Below are 13,979 nucleotides of genomic sequence, written 5' to 3'. Positions count from 1 at the left end.
TTCCTATATTTGAGGAAACACCTCTCAAATGGGCTGTTAGGCGTTTCTAGCGATGTTTCTTTGGAAGATTTCGAAAAATTGAGAAACTTTTAGAAAATGGAAGCTTCCTTTTTAAACCACGTTATTAAAAAAATTCATAAAAATGTTCAGTCGTGCTCAATCAGAGAGATAAGTTTAGAATCCAGTTTTTATCCAGTCCATCTTAAGTAATATAAAGAAGCGTGCATCAGGATCTGAGAGATATGCCATGACCTTAAAAAATAAGTTAAGTTTAGCTGCTGTGTCCAAATGCTTTATCATTGTGTTATCGTCTGCTGAACTTCTCAATTTTGTACAAATTTCGCGTTTAAAGATCTCGTCTTTCTTGCATTCCTCTTCATCCTTAGATATTCCTTCCATAATCGCCTTTTATTGCTGCTTCTGAAGTTGTTCCACTTTTTCATTGCTGAGCTCGTTTTTAGTACTACGTTGTAGTAACTCCTCCACGTCTTCATTTTTAATTACCAAGAACATGATTTGCCTAGCGATAAAACATCATAAATAACAAATAAGGATAATAATTCTCAGAGTCGAAGCCTTCAAAGTCTCTGCCTTCAGCACAATTTGTCTATAATTTCCATCCAGGCAGAACTCATCTGCTGCTTGCTATATCAGTGAGAGTTAAAAAATGGACAATATCAAAATCACGTTTTCAGAAGTCTCTTGAGTTTTAATTTTGTATCAGAGCTCACCTCCAAACATCTTTAAAATTATTTATTACTGGTTGCCTGTTTGGTATCCCAGATACCGCTGTCATCTGAATCCCCCCCCTTTTTTTTTTTTTTTTTTTTTTTTTTTTTTGGCTTCCCAACATCTCTGTTAAATTTCCCTTCGTTCTGGTATTAGTATTCTCCGTATTCTTAGTAATTCTCCTTTAACTATATTATTTTTCTTTGGAAACTCTGGAAATATCACATTATACTGTACATTTATTCTGCCGCATTCATACTGTTGCACTGCTTTATTTCTCTCTCATGATATGTGAATTAGTCTAAAATGTCATAATGCATTACGTAAGAGAGAGCAGAGTATAGTCTAGCCGTTCAATGTATTTTGCATTACTTCATACTATACAGTATGTTACAGTATGTTATATAATGTAGTATAGCGTATTTTATTATTCAATTACTTAATACTATATGGCTTTCCCTTATTGTGGATAACAAATATATTTTAAGTTTGATACCTTTACTAAACTTCTCTGCTTCCCCTCACATTCTCTCGCCGGATATAAATTTAAAGTTAAGTGAAGTGCGTATTTAAGTGGGTGTATCTCTGCGTTTACTCAGAGCGTGTTTTCGCTAGCCAACGCACGTTTCGCTTTTGTTTCCTTGTTACGCTAATAAGCCATTTCGGATTTATCATCGCATTATACTGTATATTAATAGTGTTAAGTTTTTGTAAGTCAACCTATTAGGCGTAACTTACGTGCTATACAGCATTACTTATTTTAGATTCTGACTTGAATTAAATTCTGCGTTTTTAATTTTACCGCAAGTTTGACGATGCCATCGTACCGCACGAAGATCGTGCCTGTTAACTATTTTTGAATTAATAAAGGGTTATTTTAACCCTTCTTCTGTGCTGGTATTTATTCACGCCTGTGCGAAAATTCACCAGGTTTATTGTAGGATCTAACTTAGTTTATGTGGAAAAACAGAGAACGACCCCACAAGTGGCGCCCGGACAGGAACTCAACGCGTATTTGAGAGGTCTGTGGTTCGAGCCCCGGTGAGGGAATTGCTCATTTTTCATATCTCCTGCTTCGAAATAACCTAATTTCTCTACAATACTACTAATATCTTACAATTCGTAATTTATTGACCATATTTAGTGTATGTTATCCTGTTTTATACAGCTTTCGTTGCTATTCTTGCTTGAGAATGATTGCTGGGTATAATTACTGCTGGGTATAATAACTTTTTTAATGGAAAATTCTTAATGTCTTTTACACTACATAATTTTTTCATCAAACCATGGCCATATTTCGTTACTTTGGAAGAAAAGTGACATAACTCGAAAACCAAAAAGATTTAATCAATGATTAAGACACAATAACACGCCGAATAAATACTAATTCAGAAGTCAAACAACAAAAATCAGCGTTATACCTACAAAATTTTCACAGGACTAGTTTCGATGGTTTTACCGAACCATCATCTTCAGCTGCAAAACCGCAAATGAACAAGATAGGAAATAATGATTAGATAAGATAAGAAAGCCTGAAAAAGAATAAGCAAGTGGCGCCATCTGTTGGCGAAACCAGAACTAAAACATAATTTCTCTAAAAGCCGAAGGCAAATTTGGATTGGAATTAGGATCGTTAACTAGAACAGAAAGATTTTTATGAATGTGAAATGCCTCTAGAAAATCCAGTTCTCCAATGGAAGATGTTTTTTGAATAATTTTGGCAGCAGAAAAATTGAAAGTGTAATTTTCGGACCAGCAATGTTGACCAGCAATTTTGTAGGTATAACGCTGATTTTTGTTCTTTGACTTCTGAATTAGTATTTATTCGGCGTGTTATTGTGTCTTAATTATAGAAGCCCCAAACAGGCTTACATTTTGCTTTCTTTTTTGCACGTGGTGTGGCCGCCATTTTGTGATTGTAGGAGTTTCGGTGAGTACATTTTTGCAATTTTCAAGTTATGTTTATGTTTTGTACATTTGGATATTGTGCTTTGCTTGTCTGATTTCATGCATTTTGCTTACAAGCGTTTTGTTTTCTATTCATTTCACTGAGGGATTTTTCTGCTGTTTTGTGTGTACTTTATTATTGCTCAGTTAATTTAGTTTGATTTTCTGCATTGTTTATCATGCCTTCATCCGTTAATCGTTTCACTAAACTACGCCTGAAACGGCAAAAATTCCTGAATCATCTTGACTTTTTACTTAAATGTAAATGTAAAAAATTGATCCCCAATTTTATTCAAATCAAATCTAATCAAAAACCTTCGAGTCGCGTTTCAAGAATTCTGTTAAATTGCAAGCTTGCCTTACTTCGGTCCGTGATAAGGGATACACGTCAACAATTTTCCAAAATTGAACATGAACTCTATAAGCTTCATCTGGAACTCGCTAAATCATATCCAAAATTCACTGCCCTTGAACAAAAGTCTTGGTCTAGAACGGAGAATGCAGTTAACCGTCATAAAAACACCCTTGCAGTTAAATTCGAAAAACTTCTTTTACAGTCTTCCAGTTCAAGTAGTTCAAAAAATCTTCCCATTGTAAACATCAAGCCAATAGTTAATATTTCTAATGTTAGTCTTTCAGAAGAACAAGAGAGAATTCTAAAATATAATTTTAACTTCTCACAAACCTGTAAACCCTCGATTCCAAAGATTTTGGCTCCTATCGAAAAAGCTTTCAAGTTCAGTAAAGTTTCAGATTCACAGAAAGAAATGATTAGGCATCTTATCGCTCATAATGTGAAATTCAATAATAAACCTTTGAAACCAAATCTAACTGCGAGAGAAAGAGCTACAATGCGCGAAATTCATTCTAACCCGGATATTATCATTTCAAAGGCCGACAAAGGTGGCCAGATAGTCGTCATGGATAAGAACACTTACATCGATGGTGTCACTAAACTCTTAAACGAAGGACCATATAATCCGATTCCTAAAGATCCTTCACCTTCGGACTTATCCAAAATAAAAACTGCGATCAAATGTTCGCAAATCATTTCAAGCAACTTAAAACATTCGCTTATCCCATCTGTTGCGAATTGTGCCAGATTATATGCTCTTCCCAAAATTCATAAAAGTGGTATTCCTTTCCGCCCTATTGTATCAAATTTAGGTACTGCCTCGTATCCTTTAGCTAAATATTTAGTTTCTAGATTTTCCACTCTATTAGACAATAACATTTACACCATAAAAAATTCAATAGAGTTTGTAAAAAAGGTTAAAAACATTTCTCCTAGTAATTTACTCATGGTTTCTTTTGATGTAAAATCATTAGTCACCAATGTCCCAGTGGAGGGTGCATTAAGATGTCTAGAAACCAGACTTCGCGAATTTCATTTCTCTTGCATCGAAATTGAGGAGCTAATTTCTCTCACTCTGTTTGAAACAAACACATTTTGTTTTCCAAAATAAATATTACAAGCAAACTGAGGGATTAGCCATGGGAAGCCCCCTCAGTCCCATCCTGGCTGATATCTACATGCATTATTATGAATCAAAATTGTTTGAAACCTTAAACTTCCCGGCATGGTTCCGCTACGTAGACGATACTTTTACCCTGTTTGAAGGTAATAAAGATGATTTAAATAAAGTTCTTTCAACAATGAATTCTATTGATCCTACTATTCAGTTCACTTTTGAACTTGAGACTTGCAATTCTCTTCCGTTTCTCGACATTCTGGTCACACGTAACACATCCAACTTCAGTACTACAGTTTACCGTAAACCTTCATCGGTTTGCCTTCCACCACACTTTAAATCATGTCATCCGACTAAACAAAAGTTAGCTTCATTTTATTCCTATGTTTTCCGTGCTCTTCAAGTTTGCTCCTCCAAACTAGACCTTGATGAAGAACTAAATTATTTAAAAGCAATAGCTATTGACAGGGGCTTTTCACCCAACATTATTAATCAAGCAGTTAAAAAATTCTCATCTGAACACACTAAAAGCCACACTCTTATTTTAGGAGATTATAAAAATTCTGTTGTCATTCCCTTCTTTCCATCAATTAGCTATAAAGTTGCACATATTTTGCAGAAATTTAACTTTCGGGTTGTTTATTCTCCCATCAATAAAATTCCAACTTCTATACTCAAGGACCCCATTCCGGATATGAATTCCTGGGGTATTTATAGGATTCCTTGCCAGTGTGGTTTAATTTACATTGGCCAAACTAAGAGAGCCTTAAAATTTCTCGTCAAAGAACATGAGGCATATGTTAGAAAAAAGGAAACACAGAAGTCTTCTGTTGCTCAACATTGCTGGTCCGAAAATCACACTTTCAATTTTTCTGCTGCCAAAATTATTCAAAAAACATCTTCCATTGGAGAACTGGATTTTCTAGAGGCATTTCACATTCACAAAAATCTTTCTGTTCTAGTTAACGATCCTAATTCCAATCCAAATTTGCCTTCGGCTTTTAGAGAAATTATGTTTTAGTTCTGGTTTCGCCAACAGATGGCGCCACTTGCTTATTCTTTTTCAGGCTTTCTTATCTTATCTAATCATTATTTCCTATCTTGTTCATTTGCGATTTTGCAGCCGAAGATGATGGTTCGGTAAAACCATCGAAACTAGTCCTGTGAAAATTTTGTAGGTATAACGCTGATTTTTGTTGTTTGACTTCTGAATTAGTATTTAATCAATGTTTGACTGAATATGAAGAGTTTAACTAATAAACATTAGTGATAATTTTCCGTTAATGACTTCTTTCCACATAAAAATATATCACATTTTCGTTAAGCGAGAAACCACATTTTTGGAGTTATGCCGGTTTTCTTCCAAAGTAGCGATTTATGTATTTTGCAAGAATACTCTGCTTTATAAAGCGTTCGCTCTTATTCGTGGCCTCATGTATCTGCTTAAATGTTGGAATATATTTCCTATACGTTCAGTATTAATATTATGCCTTTCGAAAATACGTTTCGTAGTTCTTCAGAATGCGTAATTATTCTTTGTTTACAGTATTTATTTAGCAATCAAAATATCATTTAATTTTTTAGATCTGGAGCATCGTCTTCGTATCACGACAGAATGCGTTAACAACCTGGAATCTGAGAAACAACGTCTGGAGAAGCAGCTCCAATCTCCCGAATCAACGCCAGAAGAACAAGCCCTCATCTCTCGGCTCCGGGATCGGGAAAGGTTAGTTGCATCTTCTATTTCCTGATTGGTTATGCTGTTGGGTGTTTTCTAGCAGCCTCCCAGCAGCCTAGTATATACTATATGTACTTTACAGACTTTTTGTCCCATTACATCACACAAAGTATGCATACGCACAAAGAAAAGCAGAAATACCAGTGGAATATCGGAGGACAAATGTTTGAGTATGAGAACCGGATATATTTACTGACGGTTCGGGTTATGACATTAGAATTGGTGCAGTATATGTGATTTACTTGTTTGGTACAGAAGCAGACTATGGCAAAATTAGACTCGAACTTTAAAATTCGGTTTTTCAAGCCGAATTGGCTGATGTAATATTTGCACTTAAATGGATTGATGAAACCCTGACTGTAAAAACATGTATTTATATATATGTTACAGTGAAAGACCGAAATCTGGTGAATATCAACATTCACTGAGTCGCTTGGTGTATGTCTGAAATTGCTAAATATTCTTATTTCTCGGCGAATGTCGCCATTCACCATGCACTGATAATGTTGAATTAAAATAATTTTTTTTTACGTTTTTAAATCATTCTTTATTTATTAAAACATATTATGATATGTATCAAAATAAAAAAAGTTTATGTAATGTACTTTTGTAACACATGTAAAATAAATTGCTGAACATAAAACGACAATTACATTCTAAATGAGAAAAGAAAATAACACCAATAATAAACTTACTTAATTATGTGATTCACGTTATACAGTCTTATTTATTGCAGCAAAAACCGGTAATGGTCCGAATGTATAAGAATATATAACAAAATATTCGGCTTTTCACCGACGTAACTGGAGAATGTCGACATTCTCCGGTGATTGTCAACGTTCTCCAATTTCGGTCTTTCACGGTAACATATACATACAGTCACATTATCTGGTTTGGAAACACTAGCAGATGTTGATAACACCAATATTTTGGTCTCTTATGTAAAATATCTTGTAAACGTTGAGAAAAATACGTGAAGTGAAGTCCACATTGGCGTTATAGGCAATAAGAAGGGCCGACACCCTGGCTAAAGAGGCTGCTATGGGCAATGACGGGGATGCCTTCGATATTCAAGCGGCAAAAAGATTTGTTATTGGTAAAATCAGGGTTATTGGTAAAATTTGTTATTGGTAAAATCTATCATGATTGCTGGAAAAAGAAATGGAACATTTCGAGAAAAGGAAAGATTATTTATTGAACTTTTAAGTTTCTAAAAATATGAGAATGATATGTGAAAAGGAATTCTACCGCACAATAAGAGCTTAGATTTGCATAGGATTAGATTAACTTTATAAATGGCAATAGAACATTACTGGGAATTTTGGTTTGATGTTTTAGACTATTATTGTTTGAATATTTTGTTTTAATCTTTTAACTGTATTTTTGTTTGTCTGTGTTGGGTGTGCTGTATGAACCACGAGGCCGATTTTTATCGGTCAAAAGGGTTGCAACCCACTCGTGTATTACATTACATTGTACACATTTATCTTGAAATATGTTCAAATTGTATTTTAGAGTCATTAAGTTTATCGATGTTGCAATATGAAAAATATGTAGTACCTTCGTCGAGATTCAAACTCCGCATTGAATCCAGTCTGCTTTCAAGTACACCATGCGAATACTTTCTTTAAAAGCAGTCGTTAGAGAATATTTTATGTTTGTATGGAGTTCCTGAAATTCTTGGTACTCTTGTATCAGCAATGTACAACTTTGTCTCTTAACAGAATCCTCATTCTGATCATATTTGGATGTTGTTCCAGAGAGGCTGCAGAGTGGCGAAGAGAAGCCGAAGCAGCCCGCTCTGAGGTAGATCGTTTGCGCGAAGAGCGCGAGAGGATGAGAAAAGAGCTGGAAGACAAGATTCGACGACTCAAAGAAGATCATCTCCAAGATTCAAGAATGGAGAAAAAGAAAGCAGCGGTAAGTTCTAGAACACTACTGAAGCTAGGTTATCTTTTTATTGTAAGTTATTGTGTCACATTATTACAAATTAAGTTACCCAAAGCTAAGTTACCTTTCACGCTTTTGCTTAATCATCCCGGCTTTCATAGTCATAAGCTGTAAAAGTCACAACAATGTAGAATTCCTCACTTGTATTCTGCTAAATTAAATGTCGAGGAACCTAGTGAACTGTTACGCGAATTATCGCTTAAAAACAGAAATCGTTAAACTCAAGAAGGGTTAATTATCCTTTATTCACTCAAATAAGATGTATAGTTGGCCCCTTTTTTCGGGCTTACAACAAAGCCTCCACTTGGGCTTAAAAATAAGAACTAACAGTATCTAAGAGATTTAGACGAAGCTAACACAATTCAAATGTAGTTGGCCCTTAATTTTAAACTAGCCGGCGAACTATCAAAAGCACGTAATATACGACCAAGCGTAACAGCAGCTTATAGAGACTTAGCCCAAAGGTAAACGGGCTCTACTCAGGATTCCTAGCTCTCTCTCAAGAAGTAAGTTGATCTTTCCTTTAATACTATTTTTTACTCATTTGCATTCAATGCGATTCTAAAAACTCATTCTGGTAGAAAAATGTAAGTTGAAACGAGAAACGATAAGAAAGGTTAACTAAATTAAAATAAGTGTTATAAAATTAAAATATACCTTAAAAACACATTCCGAAGATTTAGGCGATTTGAGTCTCAGCAGCAATGAAATAAGGAAGTGCAATCATATGTGCATTTAATTTGTTCCAAATTTTAAACAGTCTTACTTCTAATCCAAATTTTCGGCTAAGTTACAGTTTATGGGCAAACTCACAGTAAAACTTTGAACAGTTGTACATTATATTATAAATATAAAACTAATTAATGAATAAAGTTAATAAAAGATGAATGTTTTCAAGGCATTCTGTGATATGTGACTTCAAAACTAAATCGATACAGGTAACTGCCTAATTTTCTGATTGTTTACATATTACAACAAGTGAAAGTTATTTCCCTAATCCGAAGGATCCTTTATCGGACGATTGTAAAACATCTACCTTCAGCTTCACCTCTGTTGTTTAGAAAGAACACTTTAACATCTGTTGCACATGTTAATAGTAATAGCACTGTTTTCGTAAAGTTAGATTTAATTTCAAAGAAATTGTATTCGGCAACAAATTTTTTGTTTATTTGTACTATCTTTTTGGTTTCAATTTATTTATTTGTTTACTATTCATATCGCATAAAGGTATTTTTCTCATAATAATCTAATACTTACTAGCTACTAAAAGACATGCTGCATGAATAGTAGATTTTCTACGGATCTTATTATTATGTTTCATAACCAAGTCATCTCATTTTCTTCCCCAATGCGCTGTAGCTGGAAATGGGATTTATCTTAAAAACTGAGAAATGTGGTACCAGGCTTTGATGGGTTCCAGCTATTTTTAATTTCTGACTCTTTTTAAAAGTTACGATTACAATAATATATCACCATATGCTTGAATTGAAAAATTCCTACAATGGTATTACCAGTTGAAATCATTGCCTTCACGAAGTTAAATGCAAGGATATTTTTCTGTGAAAATATACTTGCTCAACCTGTATTAGATTTAGGATTTCAAAGAAAAAATATTCAAAATGATTGTTAAATATGCGAATATGTTACTTAATTCGCGCAGATTAATTCTTGAGATCATATAAATTTCAATTTTATTTCAGGAGGCAGAGGAAACGAGCCAATCGAAAATCAAGGAATTGGAAAGAGCCTTGACACAAGTCCGGACCGAGCTGGAATCGGCACGGGCCGAGGCCGATGTCCGTCTGTCCAGACAGGAAGCTCGCCTTCAGGAGGCTGAACTCAAAACAGAAAGCCTGGATCGGCTACGGGAGCAGATGAGTCGAGTCCAAGCCGAGAAGGATCTCTTGCGCGTTGAGAAGGAAGAGGTAATGGAACTTAAAGCATTTCTTTCGTTTATGATACGCCTCTCAACCAGTAAAAATTGTAAATCTCTCCCACATGTATGTAAGATATCAAAATATAAAGAAAAATTTGTTACCAAATTAAACAAGATAGCATCTGCCTCGGGAATCCCTAAGTTAAATTCATCTATGCAGAATGAGCTCCGTCTCCAGTTTATCTTAAATAATTCAAGTAAGTGTATAAACGAGAAGAACTGAAACTTGGCTATAATAACGATTTTATTCTGCATTCATATAAAGCATCGTTCTCGATCCATTCAATATCCAAAAATGAAAGAAGAAAATTCTTACCATGCCACACAGTGCTTCCAAAATTAATGAAACAAAGTGTTTACGTTAAAAGTGATTTTTCTTAATCTTGTAGTTCGTCAAACAAAAACTGAAAATTATTGTCCTACAATCAGGTTCCTTACATCACGTATTTTGTGAATAAAGAAAAAGGTTTTAATAATTGCAACTAGATAATATCATATAAAAAAATTTTTACGTTTTGTGTGTTACCTTTATTTATTAAATATCATGCTCTTCGGACTTAAATCATAAAAGTCAGTTCAACAGAAATATCGCAAAATAATTTTTAAATGAGCATATTTTGAATTTCCTATACACAGTCTCGCGCGCTGGAGATAAAAATGTTTTTTTTTTTTTTTTTTTTTTTTTTTTTCGTACAGTGTTGCTATTGCTCGCCTTGAAATCGTTGAGTTTGTTAATCAAAAATTCGTTAAGTGTTACAAAATAAGAAATCGATAATTAAAAAAAAAAAAAAAAATCAGATTCCAAATTCAATCTTCCAGACGCCCATATTCAATGAAATATTACGTTATTTAAAAATGGATGGCTCTAGGTACCACTGTTTTATCACAATGCGAGAAACATACATACATTTATGTAGATTCTTCATTATTTAATTTCTTTAAATATAACACAGGGGGATAATATTTGGTGGCAACAATTTGAAAAGTGAACCAATGCAAAATGCCAAAACGAAATTAATAGTCTTTCTGAGCAAATTGTCCCTTTGAACTAAAAATTGCTAATCATTATTATTATATTGAAATTTTGAATACATAATGCTGTTGTTTTCTAACATTAGATTACAGTAAAATTTTGTTTTATGAAAATGAAAGATTAACATTTATATGATTTTAAATATCCGAATTTTGCTTATTGGGTTTAAAAATTAAAGAATTTTAAGATTTTATTTAGGGAGGGTTATTAACATGGTTAATATATTTTTGCATTATTGTTTAAATACATTTCAATTATTTTAACAATTATTTAACATTTTAGATTATTGTTTCAAAATTTGAATTCTAAAGAATGTTCTAATTATCTTAAGAACAAAGTGAATATAAACTTTGAAAGCTCCCATCGTACAATTTTTCACATATAATTATTATTTTTATAATGGAGTGAAATTTAATATTTTTTTTATAAAATGAAATGTTTTAGCGCTGCTCAAAAAAATCTTTAAACCAGGAACAGAGGTGCAGAACAAACACACCAGTTAGTTCAAGTGGATTTGCCCATAAGATGGATATGTTAGTATTCAGGGCTGTATGCGGTATTATATTAGAATGTGGGGGTCTTTAAATTTTATACAAAAGAAGTAAATTAGAAATGTATTAAAAATAATAGAAAGCATAATGTTAATAAAACAATTTCAAATGATGTTAAATGAAACGAAAATTAGTTTATAAAATCCTGAGTTCTTTTTGATCATGTACAATAATTAAAGGATCTATTCAAACTTTTTACAATGTGCGAAAATTTTTAAAAGGCCTTCCTGAAACAAATATCATTATGAAGATTTGAAACCTTAAACTTTGTGGCATTTTACTCCACATTTGATTCTTTCTCTCAATCTGGCTTTTCATTCATCTAAAAGTTTTTTTTAAAATTATTACTAGTATGGTATTGTAAAACTGCGTTCACTAAATTTTAATGGCATAACTTTATAGAGACATTTATATTTTGTAAAGCAGGAGAAGTGAAAAATGACCAACGCATTCGCCAGGAATCGAACCACGATAGTATAATGAACCACGACCAGGAGAAGTGAAAAATCTCTGGAATACGCGCCCAGCGTGCAAACCACTGCCCCACGAAGCCACGCTAAGAAGGCGGGAGAAATATCTTAAAAACCTTTTAAAGGCGACTGTGGGTTTAGGGGACCCAATCGCCAAATCCTGGATGTGGAGAATCATCATCCACCCCCCCTTTTAGTTCGGGCGCCACTGTAGAGACATTACGTATTTTTTTAAGCAGGAGAAGTGAAAAATGAGCAACGCTTTCGCCGGGAATCGAACCACAGATCTCTGGAATACGCGCTCAGCGTACTGACCACTACACTACGAAGGCCCGCTAAGAAGATGGGAGAAATACCTTATAACTTGATTATACAAGTTATTCGTCTTAACTTGGATTTTAATTTTTGTATACGTCCTATAAAGAATTTTACAACTCTGAAAAGTAAATACAAACTTTCATTTTTTTCATAAACTACTAAACGCCAGTTGCCTTGTATAAGGAACGTAGATTTCTATGTTAAGCATCCCACCGTCATCAGCAAGTAATTACGTTGATTCGCTTTATGAGGACTTGCTCATTTTAATCAGAGTTTACTATAATATTAAATTTTTCATTTCTGTATATTAACTGTTACATTGCTCAACAATAAGGAAATTTAGTTTTGTTTCATAATAAGTATTAATTTTAATAAAATGTTATAACTATATTCTAGAAATATTTTTATTTTGTATTTATAATAACACATACTTTTTAATGAAAGATTTTTCACAAGACTGCAAGAATTTCTTATGTGATTTTGCAACCACTTCAAGAGTAAGCTCTTCAAGTGGCTTTTATATGCTAGCCACCTCAAGAGCTCTAATTTATATTTCAGAGGCTTTCAAATTGGACTCTAAATTTAATTTGCTGAATCATATTTTGTTTTAGTATTTGTAAATTACTTCTTGAAGCTATTTATTTGTTTTGCCATTGAAATTGTAAATATTCTACAAAATTTCTCTTCCTTTGCTGATACGCTAACGCTTTCTTCTCAAAAGGCTTTTCTCTCGGCAAAACCTTTTTCTCCTTGAAGAAGGGTGTATGTAAGATATCAAAATATGAAAACAATTTAATTGAACAAACTGACAACAGACCTTTGAATTTGACCGGCATCTGCGATTTTCCTGCAGTATCGCATTGCTGTAAACGTTTGCCCAACAGCTATCGAGAATTAAGCCAAGATTTTCCAAGCATGTAAATAATACTGCAACTAACTACGAAACCTCTTTTACTGTCTGACCTTCCTAACTAGAGGATGTCTCTTGCTTGGCTGCTTCTATTCATTGTTAAAAAGACAGCACGCCATAATCAAAACTGTAGGGAGATGATTGTCTTCATTGTGATGTGCTATGCCATAGAGTAATCAAAAAATAATAAAGATGTGTTTGGATTGTCAAATGATTTTGTAATTCTTCAAAAGTTCACGGCATCTTTTACCACGTTTCAGTGATGTTGCAACATCAATCCACTCGCTACTGTAGAACTGGTGCCTTCCCTAGTCAAGCACTCATCTGATATCAAATTACCTACAACGAACTACATTTTAACACATGTACTATATATTGAATGTGTGCATGAATGCATGAGCGTGTGTATACGTATGGTCAAAAGGACAGCTGCAGAATGGTTATGCACACTGAAAAGAATTTGTAGCCTCGAAGATGTAAAGGAGCAGATATGTTGAAGAAACAGCTGTACGCTGGTCGAAAATCGAGCCAAGGATCTCTCAGCTGTTAGATGGATGTCCTGAGCTTAACAGGACATAGGTGCATGGAAACACTTTATTTCTTTGTAAAGTCGACAGACATCTACAGTGCAAAATATAGTTATTGATACAGCAATAAAATTGTATTACTATATACAAGATTTGTTAAAATCTCATCAAAGAATTGCTTTAAGGACTGAACTATTCGTAAATAAGAATCGCATAGGTAAGATTCTTAATGTTTTATCTCTTTCTATGCTTCAATACCATGTGGCTGAGAGGTTAAAGACGTGAAATATTGATATTTTTTCATACCCAGTTTAGAACAGGTTGGCTATGTAAGGTTTTAGCAGTTTTGCTCTAATATAACAAAAGCATTTCATAAACGTTTCTTCTAATATAACAGA

At 33.7% G+C, this 13,979-nt stretch overlaps 1 protein-coding gene and 1 long non-coding RNA gene across 3 annotated transcripts in view; one reads left to right on the top strand and one right to left on the bottom strand.

Moving 5' to 3' along the window:
* The window catches only part of LOC118188927 (uncharacterized), a 187,308-nt gene that overhangs the window by 123,108 nt on the left and 50,221 nt on the right, over positions 1-13,979 (top strand). Inside the window, exons 12-14 of one of the 2 annotated variants that reach the window (XM_085807305.1) lie at positions 5,733-5,874; positions 7,647-7,806; positions 9,537-9,761. In XM_085807305.1, the coding sequence (XP_085663431.1) occupies positions 5,733-5,874; positions 7,647-7,806; positions 9,537-9,761 (527 nt within the window). Of the gene's footprint in view, positions 1-5,732; positions 5,875-7,610; positions 7,807-9,536; positions 9,762-13,979 lie in introns of both variants that reach the window. The other variant, XM_085807298.1, reaches the window with a different exon arrangement.
* The window catches only part of LOC146999560 (uncharacterized), a 127,462-nt gene that overhangs the window by 86,682 nt on the left and 26,801 nt on the right, over positions 1-13,979 (bottom strand). The gene's annotated exons all lie outside the window — the stretch shown is intronic.

The sequence above is a fragment of the Stegodyphus dumicola genome, chromosome 1, assembly GCF_044657685.1.
Source record: "Stegodyphus dumicola isolate Sdum_Otavi_A_Nest chromosome 1, ASM4465768v1".
NCBI lineage: Eukaryota > Metazoa > Arthropoda > Arachnida > Araneae > Eresidae > Stegodyphus > Stegodyphus dumicola.
This window is presented reverse-complemented; position numbering and strand designations above follow the sequence as displayed.